The sequence below is a fragment of the Pelodiscus sinensis genome, chromosome 4, assembly GCF_052426305.1.
Source record: "Pelodiscus sinensis isolate ZL-2025 chromosome 4, ASM5242630v1, whole genome shotgun sequence".
Classification (NCBI taxonomy): Eukaryota; Metazoa; Chordata; order Testudines; family Trionychidae; genus Pelodiscus; species Pelodiscus sinensis.
In genome coordinates, this window is record NC_143055.1 from 118038891 (window position 1) to 118052670 (window position 13780).

At 39.9% G+C, this 13780-nt stretch overlaps 1 protein-coding gene across 1 annotated transcript in view; it reads right to left on the reverse strand.

Moving 5' to 3' along the window:
• The window catches only part of GRID2 (glutamate ionotropic receptor delta type subunit 2), a 1117109-nt gene that overhangs the window by 221698 nt on the left and 881631 nt on the right, over positions 1-13780 (reverse strand). The window contains exon 10 of the mRNA XM_006111957.4: positions 8314-8511. Within this exon, the coding sequence (XP_006112019.1) occupies positions 8314-8511 (198 nt within the window). The remainder of the gene's footprint in view (positions 1-8313; positions 8512-13780) is intronic.

Consider the following 13780-nt stretch of genomic DNA (forward strand, 5'->3'; position numbering starts at 1 on the left):
TAAAAGGAACAGTGTAAGGTAAGTCCTGTCTATTCAGTATTAATGTGTTTAGGTTTCTTTTTTAAAGAGGAACGTGCGGGAATATTACTAATACATGCTTATGTTGTTTACTGAATTATAGCCATTGTAGTCCTAGGGTACGTCTAGACTCAAAACCTGATCGAAAAAGCGATCTGCTTTTTTGAAAGAGAGCATCCAAATTGCATGGACGCTCTCTTGAAAGAAAGCCCTGATTGCTATTCACAGAATGGCCACCAAGGCACCTGTGCTTTTTTTTTAATTGCCTCTTCTTTCAAAAAATGTCCCTGTTCTGTGTCCACACACACCTTATTTTGAAAGAGCTCTTTTGAAAAAGGAGTTCTTCCTTGTAATTTGAGGTTTACCAATGTTGAAAAAACCCCTGTGTTCTTTTGATTTAATTTTGAAAGATCACAATTGCAGTGTGGACGCAGGTGAAGTTTTTTTTGGAAAAAAGGGCAGTTAAAAAAAATGGAGTCTAGACATACCTCTAGAGAACAATTATTTTACCACTGATGCCCGAATCATCAGCAATAATAGTGGTTAGTACCACTGTAGTGGAAAGTGTTACTAACTGGTACAGCCGTGGTTGCCACTGTGCGACAGTTGCTTCGTGTGTAATGAGAGAGATCTTTTATGAATAGAGACGTGTTCTGTGAACTGAAGGAAATTGTGAAAATGGTTTTCATAGTACATTTGTAGCAATATAATATCACAGTCAGTGATGATTAGGGCTCTGTGTCTATCACAAAAGTCACCGATTCCCTCTGTGGGTTCTGCAGCTGCTTAGATAGCTCTGGAGACAGCCCCACTGACCACTGCTAAGGAGGCCCCTGTAGCTTGGCCCCACTGGCATCTGCTGACAAGGCCTCCAGCAGTGTTCCTGGTATGGAACCCTAGCAGCTGGTGCTTCTGCCTCCCTGGTGTCCTCCCAAGCAGCTGATCACTACACTTCCCTCCAGCAGCAGCCCCGTATTAGCAGCCCCCCAATTTAACCAGTGGTATTTATACTACATGTCATGGACAGGTCACAGGTGTGAATTTCTGGTTATTGCTGTACCTGTCTATGACGTGTGCTATAAATATCCCTAGTTAAATCATAGCCTTAGTGATGATTATAGATTATTCATTTGTTTACGCTGTTAATAAACACAACAAAATGAGACCTCACTGGACAGTAAATTAAGGGATATCAAAACACGACTGACTGAACACATTGGGTTAAACCTTCAAACCTGGGTTTCACTGAAGGATTCACCAGGAGGTTTCACTGGGTTTCACTGGGTTTCACCAGGAGGTTTGCTATTGACTTCTGAGACCATGATTTCCCCCAATGCCTATTTAGCACTCTTTTCTCAGGCACAGTTCCTGCTGCTTGCTAAATAAGTGGTGCACTGAAATATTTAGCCTTTTTGAAGGTGATAAGCTCCCACAGCTCTCACTGAGCCAGCTGTGGGCACCAGCACCTCTGTATATCAGATCTACAGTGACTACCAGATTTCACCTAATAGTTGATCCATCAAAGGTGAATGTTCTTAATTATGTACAGATTATGTCAAATTACAGCAAAACTGGTAAGTGAAAAAAATGAAATGTCTATCATTATCATGTCAAAATAAATCATCTTTCAGAAGTCAAGGTTCATTAAGTGCTACATAGGAAGAAAGGCAAATGCATGCAATTATGTCAATATTTAGATGTAAAGTTGCCAGTCTAAATTATAAACATGTAAAATGCTCCACTTATTAAGTTTTAGGAGTGCCAAAATATTACTCAGTGATCATAATCTTAGTTATTTTGGTTTACAAACGTAAGTTAAATGAAACTGCGAGAGTTGGTTCATGATTGACAATTGAACAAACAGCACAGAACATTGTTTTTCTTATGATCTGTATATGAAACTACATTATGCATTACAGCATGGGTTTTCCCTGTGCTTAGGGTAAACCAGCAACAATGCCAAGAGAAAGCATTTTTATAAGATTAATGACCAGATAGAGCTGATGGTATAGTCACCTCTCTACATTGATGAAATTCCATCACCATTGCTTGGGAAATCCCCTAAATCTTGTGTGTTATTACTTAAGTAAATCCATTTATGCTTACTACAGATTATGGCTTACAACAATCTTATGTCAATTCTGTGGCTATAACTAAGACTAAAGAGAGCTGACAATACTGATGCAACAGCTTGTATTTATTCTTCATGTCATTGCTATTTAAGTTAAGCAGAGGATCAATATATACTGATTAATACAACAATTATATCAGTATTTTTATGCAAACATGAAGTTTTTCTTTACAAAATGCTTTGCTGGTATTTAAAAAAAAATAAGGAAAAAAAACTTATTCCAACAAAAGATACATGGATGTGTGTCAGGAAACACTATGGGGATGAGTCTAGCCCCCACTTGGCCAGTATATACCGCTCCACTGTGATATATATGGGAATATAAAGGGGACACTAAATCTGGAGAAGGATTTCCCTCAGGGGAGGATCACCATGACAATGATGTAAGCAGCCTTAAGCATGGGTCACAGTGGCTCTGGGGCATGTACATAGTACTTTGTGCCACAACAGAGCAGCAAAGAGGTAGCCTAAATAAGGCTGCCATAAATTAAAGCGATCTCCAAAACTGCTCTTGCCTATGCTGGAGGTTGCACCAGCCTCTTGCGATGGCATAACACTACTTTGCCCCCCTCTACTTCCTTTTCCTCACAGGGCTGTACCTTCTATGGTGAACTCATGGTAAAGAAAAGTACATAAATCATCATCATAGAATCGTAGGAGGGGAAGGGATATTGAGAGGTCATCTAATCCATTCCCCTGCCCTCAGATATGAGAAGCAAAACTGTAGCCTCCTAGGAATACTGGAGGAGGTGTGCTATGTCTCAGGGGAAATGCTGTGTAGATGCACCACATGAGGCTTTGCTCTATTTAACACAGGAACGGTGCGTTTACTATAGCAACTGTCATCTCATATGGTGCACCTGCTGCAGTGACACCGCAGAGACATGCCAGGTCTTCTCAGCGAGATACACTCAACCAACATGTTGTGTGAGACCTGCTGCTTTCCACAACACTTGTGAAGAGAGCTATTTAATTTCTGCACGTGCCCAGTGCCATCCTGGCTCATGTAGCAATGTGTGCAGGGCAACTCATGGGTTTCTGAATGGCTTCTCCATTATGTTGACTAAACTAGCATGCCAGATATGAATGGAAAAATCAGGCAATATCCTATATGAATTTTTTAAAATTTAGAATTTTTTAATCTACAGCTTTTTTCTGCCTCAAGGTTGTCAATCAAAGCGGTTTTGGGAGTTCTGGAAGCAAAGCTCAATTCACTGTAAATAAGGAGGAAGCAGGCTTCCAGGAACAGCTTGCACTCTATGAGAGGTAGATTTATGCTGGCTGCTTGCCCAGGATTTCAACAGTCTCTTAAGTGAGCCAGAGAATGGGAAAGAGAAGGAAGACAGTGAACCTCTGCTGCTAACTACATAATGGGATAAAGATAACCTACTAACTTTATTCAAGTCAGTGGCTTTGGGGTAGCTAAAAAAAAAAAGAAGTTAGGACACATTTGTGTCAGTGCAAACCAAGTTCCAAACATAACTTCTCAGCATAGCACAAGGAGAGGAAGCTCACATTCATTAGAAGTCACCTAAATACTACTACTACTACTACTACTACTACTACTACTACTAATATTTATTATTATTTTATTATTTAAAAAACTCATACACATGGTAGCTTTTCTCCTTCAATGACATGTCACTTGCTTATTAGTGTAAATATCTGATATAATGATTTTGAGATTATCCAAGCATCTTGTTATTGGGAAGGGAAGAATAATGTACATTTAATATGAGTGAACCATCCGATTTCAATATTTAGGATTTCTGGGTTATAAGATATTCATACAATGTTTTTTAATCCTTCCTCAACCCCAAAGTCACCCTTTTCTTTGGAAGTTTCAGAGGGGTAGCCGTGTTAGTCTGTCACTGAATTTTTTTTTTAAAAGCCCAACAATGAATAGTCCTGCAGAACCTTAGAGACCAACAAAAAATGATGATACAACCCACAAAAGCTCATGATATCATCTTCATTTTTTGTTAGTCTCTAAGGTGCTGCAGGACTATTCTTTTTTTGTTTGGGTTATGCAATGTTTCTCAAATGAAAACCTGTCTATAGTATGTTGGCCATTGTACAAAGCAGCAAATTATGTATCATAATAATTAGGGAATGGAACAATGGTGCAAAAATCAGAATGCAAGACCCAATCCCATTCTATGCCAAAAACATAAGACAAAAAGTAAATTTTAAATTGGAAAATGCTACGTTAACTTTTTCAAATGATCACAGTATATGTCTGTGCTTCCATCTAAATTTGAAAGAGACACCAACTTGACACTGGAGTAGAAGCGTGGGTAATGCTCCTAGACAGTATTGATCTTCCATGCTTCGGCAAATTCTCTGGTTCGTCACTAGTCAGGACCCAAGGGTGTCAAACTAGAGAGATTCAATCTGTAGCTCATTTCCTAGACATGTTCTAATGTATTTTGCAGACGTTTTCAAATAGAGATGCCTCCATTTCTCAAGGGTGATTATTTTATATCCTAACAGACCTTATGTTATGCACCATTGCAGAAAAGGTTGATACTATCACTATTATAGATATTTGATTACTACTGTATTAATTTATAACCAGCCACCTGGGACCATTCATCTTCCATTTCAAGTGTTCTTTAAATCCCATCTCTCTTCTTGGTCAGCATGCTATGTCATTTTACCATTTAGCAGCTATTCAATGGGGATATTTTTAGTGCATTTTACTGCAAGACTTATTATTCAACACTTATCTGCATTTGCAATCTATTAGCCTAAGTACTTAATTATCTAGGTACTTCACCTGATTGCATTGCTCCTTACTATTTGCTGTGACTGCTAATTTAATATCACTTGCAGACTTGGAAAAAGGCTTCCACGACCAGCCACTAAGTCATTTACATTTATCTTTCCTTTTAATGGCAATGTATTACCACACAGCCCTTAATGTATGAAGGGGTGGTACAGATTCACCTTGCCCTCTAAAACTTGCATTCTAAAAAGTTAAAATAAACACATGAAGCATGAGAGCAACACACAAACAACTGTTTCAGAGTGACAATGGTAAAGAATCACAGTAAGAGTTGCTTTCTTCTTACCCTGAAAAAGAAATTTTATCCATCAGGACAGTGATAATATCTATAAAGCTGAGTGTATGTTCATGTCTCTCTGCTTCACTGTACAACTCATGCCTAGAGCCAGCCTCCTCTCAGACTTCCTCATAGTTTTAAGGGAACTGTGCATATCTTCCACACGTTAACGTTCTTTCCTGCTATCCTTTCATTAGTGTGCAATCCATTGGCCCAAATTTTCAGATATTCTCTCTCAAATTGAACCTGCAAATCAATGTATACTCATTGCATGAGGCTGTTTTAAGTTCAAGTACATCACATGGTTAAATGTGTCCTGAATTTGGAAAGTGCATTTTATGTCTTTTTGTACTTACTAATGGCGTGATAGGTTGCTTACACGGACTCCTGATATCATTACTATTTCTGCTTTTATATATACATATATTAAATACATACACAATCAACTGAAAACCTGCTACTAACTTTACTATTAATCTATATAACCACATATTCTTATTATTAACCTCATTCTCCCCACTTACTATTTCCTCCAATTGTTTGTTCTATTTGTTACATCTTGTGTTAGATTACACACTCTTTAGAGAAAGACTTTCTTCAGCTCTATGTTTTTTTTTCAGCAACTAGTATAATGAGGTCTTGATTTTGATGGAGCCCCCAGTTTCTAATCAAGTAATAATACAAATAATAATGAATTTCTCTTGGAATAACTAAATCTGACATATCTAGAATTTCATCTATTCCTCCCCTATATCTCACCACTCCCAGTTGATTTTAAATAAGACTTCAGTTTTATTTTTTGTGTCAAGGCCTCTTTTAGAAAGTGGTGAAATAGCCATTATGTAAATAAGCCTTCTCTTTCTGTCACTTCTTTTGATCACTGGGATGACCTAAGTTCTTGTAAACTTCAAGAGTCTCCTATGTGTTTCTGTGTAACTTAGTGTACTTTAAAAGTCAGAGTTCATTCTTGGGAGAATTTGCATTCTTCCTCTCCTGTCCTTCTGTGGAATATACTACAGAGGAGACCCTGAGTGCTTGTCTACACAATGGAGAAGATTGATGCTGCTGCAGTCAATCTTCTGAGGTTCAAACTAGTGGGTCTAGTGAAAACCCACTAATTCAAACCGAGAGGGTGCTCCTGTTGGCACTGGTAGTCCTACTCCTCACAAGGAGTAAGGGAAGTCAACGGGAGTGTGTGCTCCTGTAGACCTCCTGCTATATGGATGGTGTCAAAACGCAATTTAAGATACTTGAGCTCCAGCCAGAGGCGGACAGGCCAGGCGGGATACTGGGAATTTCCCGGTGGGCCGTCGTGTCCGCACACTATTGCCCCTTACTCTGAGCAGCTCCGCATCCGCGCTGTATATGGCACGCAGAGTCCAACCTGCTGCCTGCGCCACATGCCGGACATGATGCAGAAGGCGGGGTTTGAGAGGCACGCAGAGGTGATGTCATGGGGAGGGCTGTTCTCAACCCATTTCCCAGGCCTATTTTGATTGCCAGTACGCTCCTGACTCTAGCTACGTAATTAACATAGCTGGAGTTGCTTATCTTAAGTTGACTTTCCCCTTTAGCACAGACCAGGCTTTAAGGAGATAATATATCTTATTATATCTAACTTGGATTTCAATATGGATATTACAGGTGATACTATGAATGGCATCTCCCCTGCTCTATTCCCTGCACTCCACGGAGCGTCATTCATGCAAGCTCCAGCACAGCTGCATTTATGCAGGGAAAGAGAGAGAAGGGCATCGCAATATAAACAATGCTCCTCCCTATGAGGAGTGGAAGAATATCACTTGTTCGCAGGTTTCCACAAGGTGACAACCACACCCAGGATTAACAGGGGCAGGTAAAATGTATCGGAAAAATTTAGCACAATCAAGAAATTTGTCAGAGCCTCTGCTGCATGATTTTTCTCTTCCATTTCAAAGGGAAAAGTGAAGGCAGAGGATCAGAGAAGTTGGAGAGTGGAAAAATTGCAAAATAATGCAGCTTCATTTGGTTTAATTTATTCATGCCATGTTATTAAACATCCAAATGTAGAATTAAGTAAATGAAGACTGTTTAATAAATATAGATTAACGAATATATTGCTTTCAATTGATACAACTCCATAATGCAATAAAACATTTTCTGCTGATGATATACTTTACTTATTATTCATCACCACCAATATTTCTCTAAGTGCTATACATTATTTATGAAATATCTTACTAATTAAAGTAACAATCAGATTTTCCCCTTTAGAATAGCCTCGTCTCATTTGTGGCTGGTTTTGCCTGATTAATTAGGATGCTTAGTATTACTGGTTTCTTTACCACATTAAAACCTCACAGTACTGTATTATGGTTGAGAAAACTGGATGGGAGATCCTTGATAACATGCTTCTGAACTGCCTACTGGGCGGGAAGGAGGGGTCATTTCATCATCATCTTCTCCCCATCACTTGCCTCAGTGTGTTGGTAGCAGTATTAGATCCTGCTATCATAGGGTATGTCTACACTACCACCCTAGTTCGAACTAGGGTGGTAATGTAGTCAACTAGAGTTGCAAATGAAGCCCGGGATTTGAATTTCCCGGGCTTCATTTGCATGTTGCCGGGTGCCGCCATTTTTAAATGTCCGCTAGTTCGGACTCCGTGCCCCGTGGCTACACGCGACACGAACTAGGTAGTTCAGACTAGGCTTCCTATTCCGAACTACCGTTACTCCTCTTGGAGTAACTCGAGGAACGAGGAATAACGGTAGTTCGGAATAGGAAGCCTAGTCCAAACTACCTAGTTCGTGCTGCGTGTAGCCGCGGGGCACGGAGTCCAAACTAGCGGACATTTAAAAATGGCGGCGCCCGGCAACACGCAAATGAAGCCCGGGAAATTCAAATCCCAGGCTTCATTTGCAACTCCGGTTTACTACATTACCACCCTAGTTCAAACTAGGGTGGTAGTGTAGACATACCCATAGGTAGTAAATATCAAATAAAAACGATGTCACTGAGCCATAAAGGCAGGTACTGAATGATGCAACAACAGTAAATAATGTACATGCTTTTGGGTCATTATACACCTTTAATTTAATAAATAATTAACCTCCTTACCTTAAATACTAGTTCTCCGATCAGTCCATTCCATGACCCATCCTCCTGGGGACTTCCATACTTGTGATCTGGTGCAACATAAATTTCATATTTAAAGCCAAGGTAATTAGCTAAGGCTTCCAAGACATCTACTGAGAAACCCTGGTATTTCTTCGGTTTTCCCAAAACATTTTCAGACACCATCACAAACGGCTCTTCCTAAATAGAGAGAAAGATGGTAATATAACCACTTTTTGCACTGACCAAAAAGGAGGGTGAAATTAAAAAATTATCTAACATTATCTGGACATTTTATTTCTTTTTCAAGAAACTAGAAAATTAACTATGGGTCTAATATTGTGAATGATTCCTAACTCTGCAAGTAATACCACTCATTTAAACAGGACTAGCTATTATAGTAAGGTGGCAAATATCAGACTCAGCTATCTAAATTCTGAAATCCTTACTCACACTGATATCATCCTATTGAAGATACTCCGTCGGCACACTTTAGTTAATGTGATGATTTGTGGAATAAAGAATGTTGTTAACTCCTAGAATTTTATTGTGAGTTTTATGTTATTTGGCTTTATTCTTAAAGCCACAGCTATAGAAGTCATGGTATTTCATAAGAATCTCAGCCTTCTTTTTGAAACAGGAAGTTTTTAGCCCTCTCATTTGGGGATTAGAACTTGAAAAGATGACCCAAGTACATTCTAAAGCTTCAAGAACCAGAAGATACACAAACGAAGCACAACATGTATTTACAAAAAAACACTCATGATTGTGGGGCCTCTGAGAGGATGTTTGAATGGTTAGGTTTGGCAACACTGAATAAGGTGCTATTACACTCAAATACAGAATAAGACTCATGTTTATATTAATTGCACCTTCAAAAAATATTATATAGGGAGTACATTTCACACTTCTCATTTTAAAATTCATCTGTGCTTTTCATATTTACTTGTATTCAATTAACAATTGTTCTGAAATAAGCTTTTGAATTATACTATATACTACTAATGATGTCTAATTGACTTTTAGATGTCATTGCTTTTTGCCATATGTTTCAAAAAATAGGTCAAAAACACAATCAAGAATCCTCCGTATAGGATTCTTCTGATTGTTCACTTGTTTTGCGGAGAAATGCTCTACTCAGACATGAAGGATTCCACAAGACTGTCATTTTCCAAAACAACTGATGTATCTCACAAATAAATATCATCTCCTATATATTTGAGAGAGTTTGTCTGTCTCTGAACAAGTGAGTCTGTCTGTATGTCCATCCGTTTGTTCAAGAACTTCTAAACGGTAAGAACTAGGACCACCAAATTTGGTATGAAGCTTCCTCTTGTCATAACTTAAAAGCAAGGTAAGGTAAAGGTTTTCTTGTGCCAGGACAATAAGATGTGCCTGGAATGTGATTATGTTTCATAACATGGAGAGGGAAGAGGCTGCTATCAGAGACAGTTGTGCTGTATAATGACCACAGTGGGGCAGCAAGGGGCCAGAGATGGGAACCAAGATAGCTACAACCTCATGGGGGCAACAAGGGGTGGAGGTAAGATTTCCATCAGCCCATCCACTGACATTCCAGCCATCCCCAAGGATCCGCCATCCAGGCAGTGTTCTCCCTGCCACCCCAGCTAGCCCCAGGTTTGGGATGTGAAATTTACATTAATTGGGTAATCGAATGGTCAATACAATTTGCATAGACTATTTGATTAACAGATAAGGGCACTCCTGACTTTGAAGTGTAACAACAGATCCAGGGCTTTTGCTACACTTCAAAGGAAAAAGTGCTATGGGAAGCATGGGGTAGGGGGACTCAAGCAGTCTCCCGCTGGCCCTGGGCTCCCTGTGGAGTTTCAAAGTGGCAGCACCCCATGGAGCCTGGGGTTAGAAGGGGAGACCCCTGCTGGCCCCAAGCTGCACACGGCGATTCAAAGTGGCAGTGCTGCAGGGAGCCCAGAGTTTGGCCCCGGGCTCCACACAGCACTGCCACTTTGAAGCACACACCACTCTCTGCCACCTTGCTGCCTCTTTCTGAAAGAGGCAGCAATGGTGGGAGGGGAAGGGGAAGCGATTAGTTGACTAGTGTGTAAACTATCCAATAAACAATTGCTTATCAGCTAGTCGACTAGTCATTCACATCCTTACCCCAGGTAGCTGCTGCCCAGGCAATGTGGTTCCCATCTGGACATCCCTCTCCCCATTCCCTTGCCCTGAAACTCCATCACCCAACCTCCGACTCTGACTCCTGCTCCTCCCCATATTATTGCCTTGCACCCCATCCCCTTCCCTGAGCCCCCATAAACTTCTGACCCTTTGCCCTGAACTCCTACATCCCCCACATTCACCCTGGGTATGTCTACACTACCCCGCTAGTTCGAACTAGCGGGGTAATGTAGGCATACCGCACTTGCAAATGAAGCCCGGGATTTGAATTTCCCGGGCTTCATTTGCATAAGAGGGGCTCCGCCATTTTTAAATCCCCGCTCGTTCGAACCCTGTGCCGCGCGGCTACACGGGGCACGAACTAGGTAGTTCGAACTAGGCTTCCTAGTTCGAACTACCGTTACTCCTCGTGGAATGAGGAGGCCTAGTTCGAACTACCTAGTTCGTGCCGCGTGTAGCCTCGCGGCACGGGGTTCGAACGAGCGGGGATTTAAAAATGGCGGAGCCCCGCTTATGCAAATGAAGCCCGGGAAATTCAAATCCTGGGCTTCATTTGCAAGTGTGGTATGCCTACATTACCCTCCTAGTTCGAACTAGGAGGGTAGTGTAGACAAACCCTCTGACTCCTGTACGTAAACACACACACACACACACACACACACACACACACACCCCACCCCAGCTGCTGCAGCGAGAAAGGGTTGAGATAGTCCTCTCTCACCAGAGCAGCCTGCATACTGAATCCCTCAACCACAGCCCCACCCCAGACCAGTGATTTAAATGAAGAAAAACAAAAATTAATTGAGTTAAGGACTCAAGCAACTCCAGGTACATTTTCTATTTAAACTGAAAAAGAATAGCCACATAATCAAAAGACTAACATTTTTCTTGTCGAATAGTGATAGAAATGTAGCCGTGTTAGTCTGGGGTAGCTGAAGCAAAATGCAGGACAATGTAGCACTTTAAAGACTAACAAGATGGTTTATTAGATGATGAGCTTTTGTGGGCCAGACCCACTTCCTCAGATCAAAATGATCTGAGGAAGTGGGTCTGGCCCACAAAAGCTCATCATCTAATAAACCATATTTTTCTTGTCCTTCTCTTTCTCCACTGTGAACTGGATACACCAGATTATCCATATATAACATGACAAGATGTAAACTGGTTGACATTATTTTAAATGACTTAACCTAAATGATACTAAATCAATTTGCTTAAGGAATAGCAGGTGGATTTGCCTTCAAGAACATGAGGGTGCATCTACACGGCAGTTATTCTGGAATAACCACCGTTTTTCCAGAAAAACTATATTAGTGTCTACACAGCAATTGCATTATTTCAAAAGTAAATTGAAATAACCGAGGGCTTTTTCCAACATTGATAAACCTCATTGCACGAAGAATTACGCCTTTTCTGAAAAAGCTATTTTGGATGAAGGTATGTGTGGATGCTCCACTGTTGCTATGTTGAAGTAGCTCCTCACCAGGGCCTCCAGTGCCTCCTGGAGCTCTAAAACGAGATAGCACATCTACATTAGAGAAGCCTGCCTCGGACTAATTTTGAGGCTTCCCTGTAATGTGGACAGTCTATTTCGAAATAAGCTAATCCAGAAGATATCTTCCGGAATAGCTTTTTCCAAAATAAACTTGCAGTGTAGATGTAGCCTGTTTGCGCAAATATTCAGACAAAAATAGACATCGGATTGGTGAGTTAGTTTGTCCATAAACAAGATTTCTAAGTCAGTGCCGTTTTCTTTCATTTTTCACTAAGATCTGCAAGTGTGGTTTAATTTAAAGTTAAGCCATGTAACAATATAGTCTCTGCACTTCCAAGGTTGTTTTAACCAATATTTGTTATTTTTCTTTTTCCTACATCATCTTTTCCATCATATGTTTTTTCTAGATTCTTGACAAAAGAAAAAGAGAGTCAAAATATTATTTGTGAGTACAATAATATGTTGATTGCCACAAAGGGTGATTAATTAGGGAGTTTTCATCGGGGTTTTTATTTTTCTGATCATCTGAGAAAATCTCTCCACTCTGCCCATCATCTTTTATTCATAGTTGAAAGATTCACTGTCCATAGCCCACTTATGACATTTTCAAAAAAGTACTTTCCTGCTTTTTCTCAAGCTGTCCCTCACATTTGGGAGGATCTGTCCACAAACATCAACAAAGCTAACTCAATATGCACCTTCAAATTCCCACAATACTTGCCATTTCTTGCTTGTTTATTGGGTCCACCACCCTTCACGCTCACCAATATCGTCTCATTGTTTCCATGTATTCCCCCACAGATTTGTCTATATCCATTTGTTGTCTTGTATATAAACTGTGAGCTCTTTAAGGCTGCAAGGATTTTCCGTCATGCTCTCACCTCCTGCTCCTAGTGCTTTTAGCTGACAACAGTATGCAGAGGAAGGCTCTTATTGCTCTGTATGTATTTGTAATCCACATGCTAAAAAAGTATGTGGTGGTTTTGCTACACAATGGCATCTCTAAAATGATGTTTCATATCTCCCCATTTGTTCAGCTCTTTCTCGATGGGATATACTATTAACATGTAAAAAGGATTGCTTGGTTTTTATTCCCCTCTATAAACACAACATGGATCTCAATGTCAAACTGCATTATCTTTTTGTTTCTCACACATTGTCACTAATAATAAACATTCTGTTGTCAAATCTTAGCTGAGTATTTTGTACATAGCAAAAGTGTAAAATAATCCAGCTGTAATGGCTCACAAGCGCTGTGAATAATGTAGGTAACTATGAATCAAAGACACACAGAAAGCAGATATCTGAATAAAGTAACATTTTTACAGACTGTTGTCACTCTGTCCTGACAACAAATACATGTTAAGGATATTGTCAAACAAATACACATCATCAAATTGTGTTAGGAAACCATTCTTTTATGACTGGGGGCGAGGAGGGGAGGAAGTGTTGACCCATTCATCAAGATATTACTCTGCATCAGTCAGTCTCAATTGTTTTCTTTCAAATCACATGTACCATCATCCAAAATATTTGGGGAATGGACCAGAAGATCTTGAGGTTTCTTTGAGTACTTTTTTATTATTCTAAAATCAGCTGGAAGAAATAAAAATAGGAAGGAATAACTGAACCCAAATCCATTAGGTTATTTTTCAGAGTTTGGGTCCAAAGAGCATTAAAAGAATTGAGACTAAATCAATGAAGACCTGTCTGCCTATTAAATGAACACAAATTGTGAATTCTGATTTGCTGAATGTTTGGATGGCAAACTCCCTAAGCATAAATGCGAGCTAGTGGAATAAATTAATGCCTCCA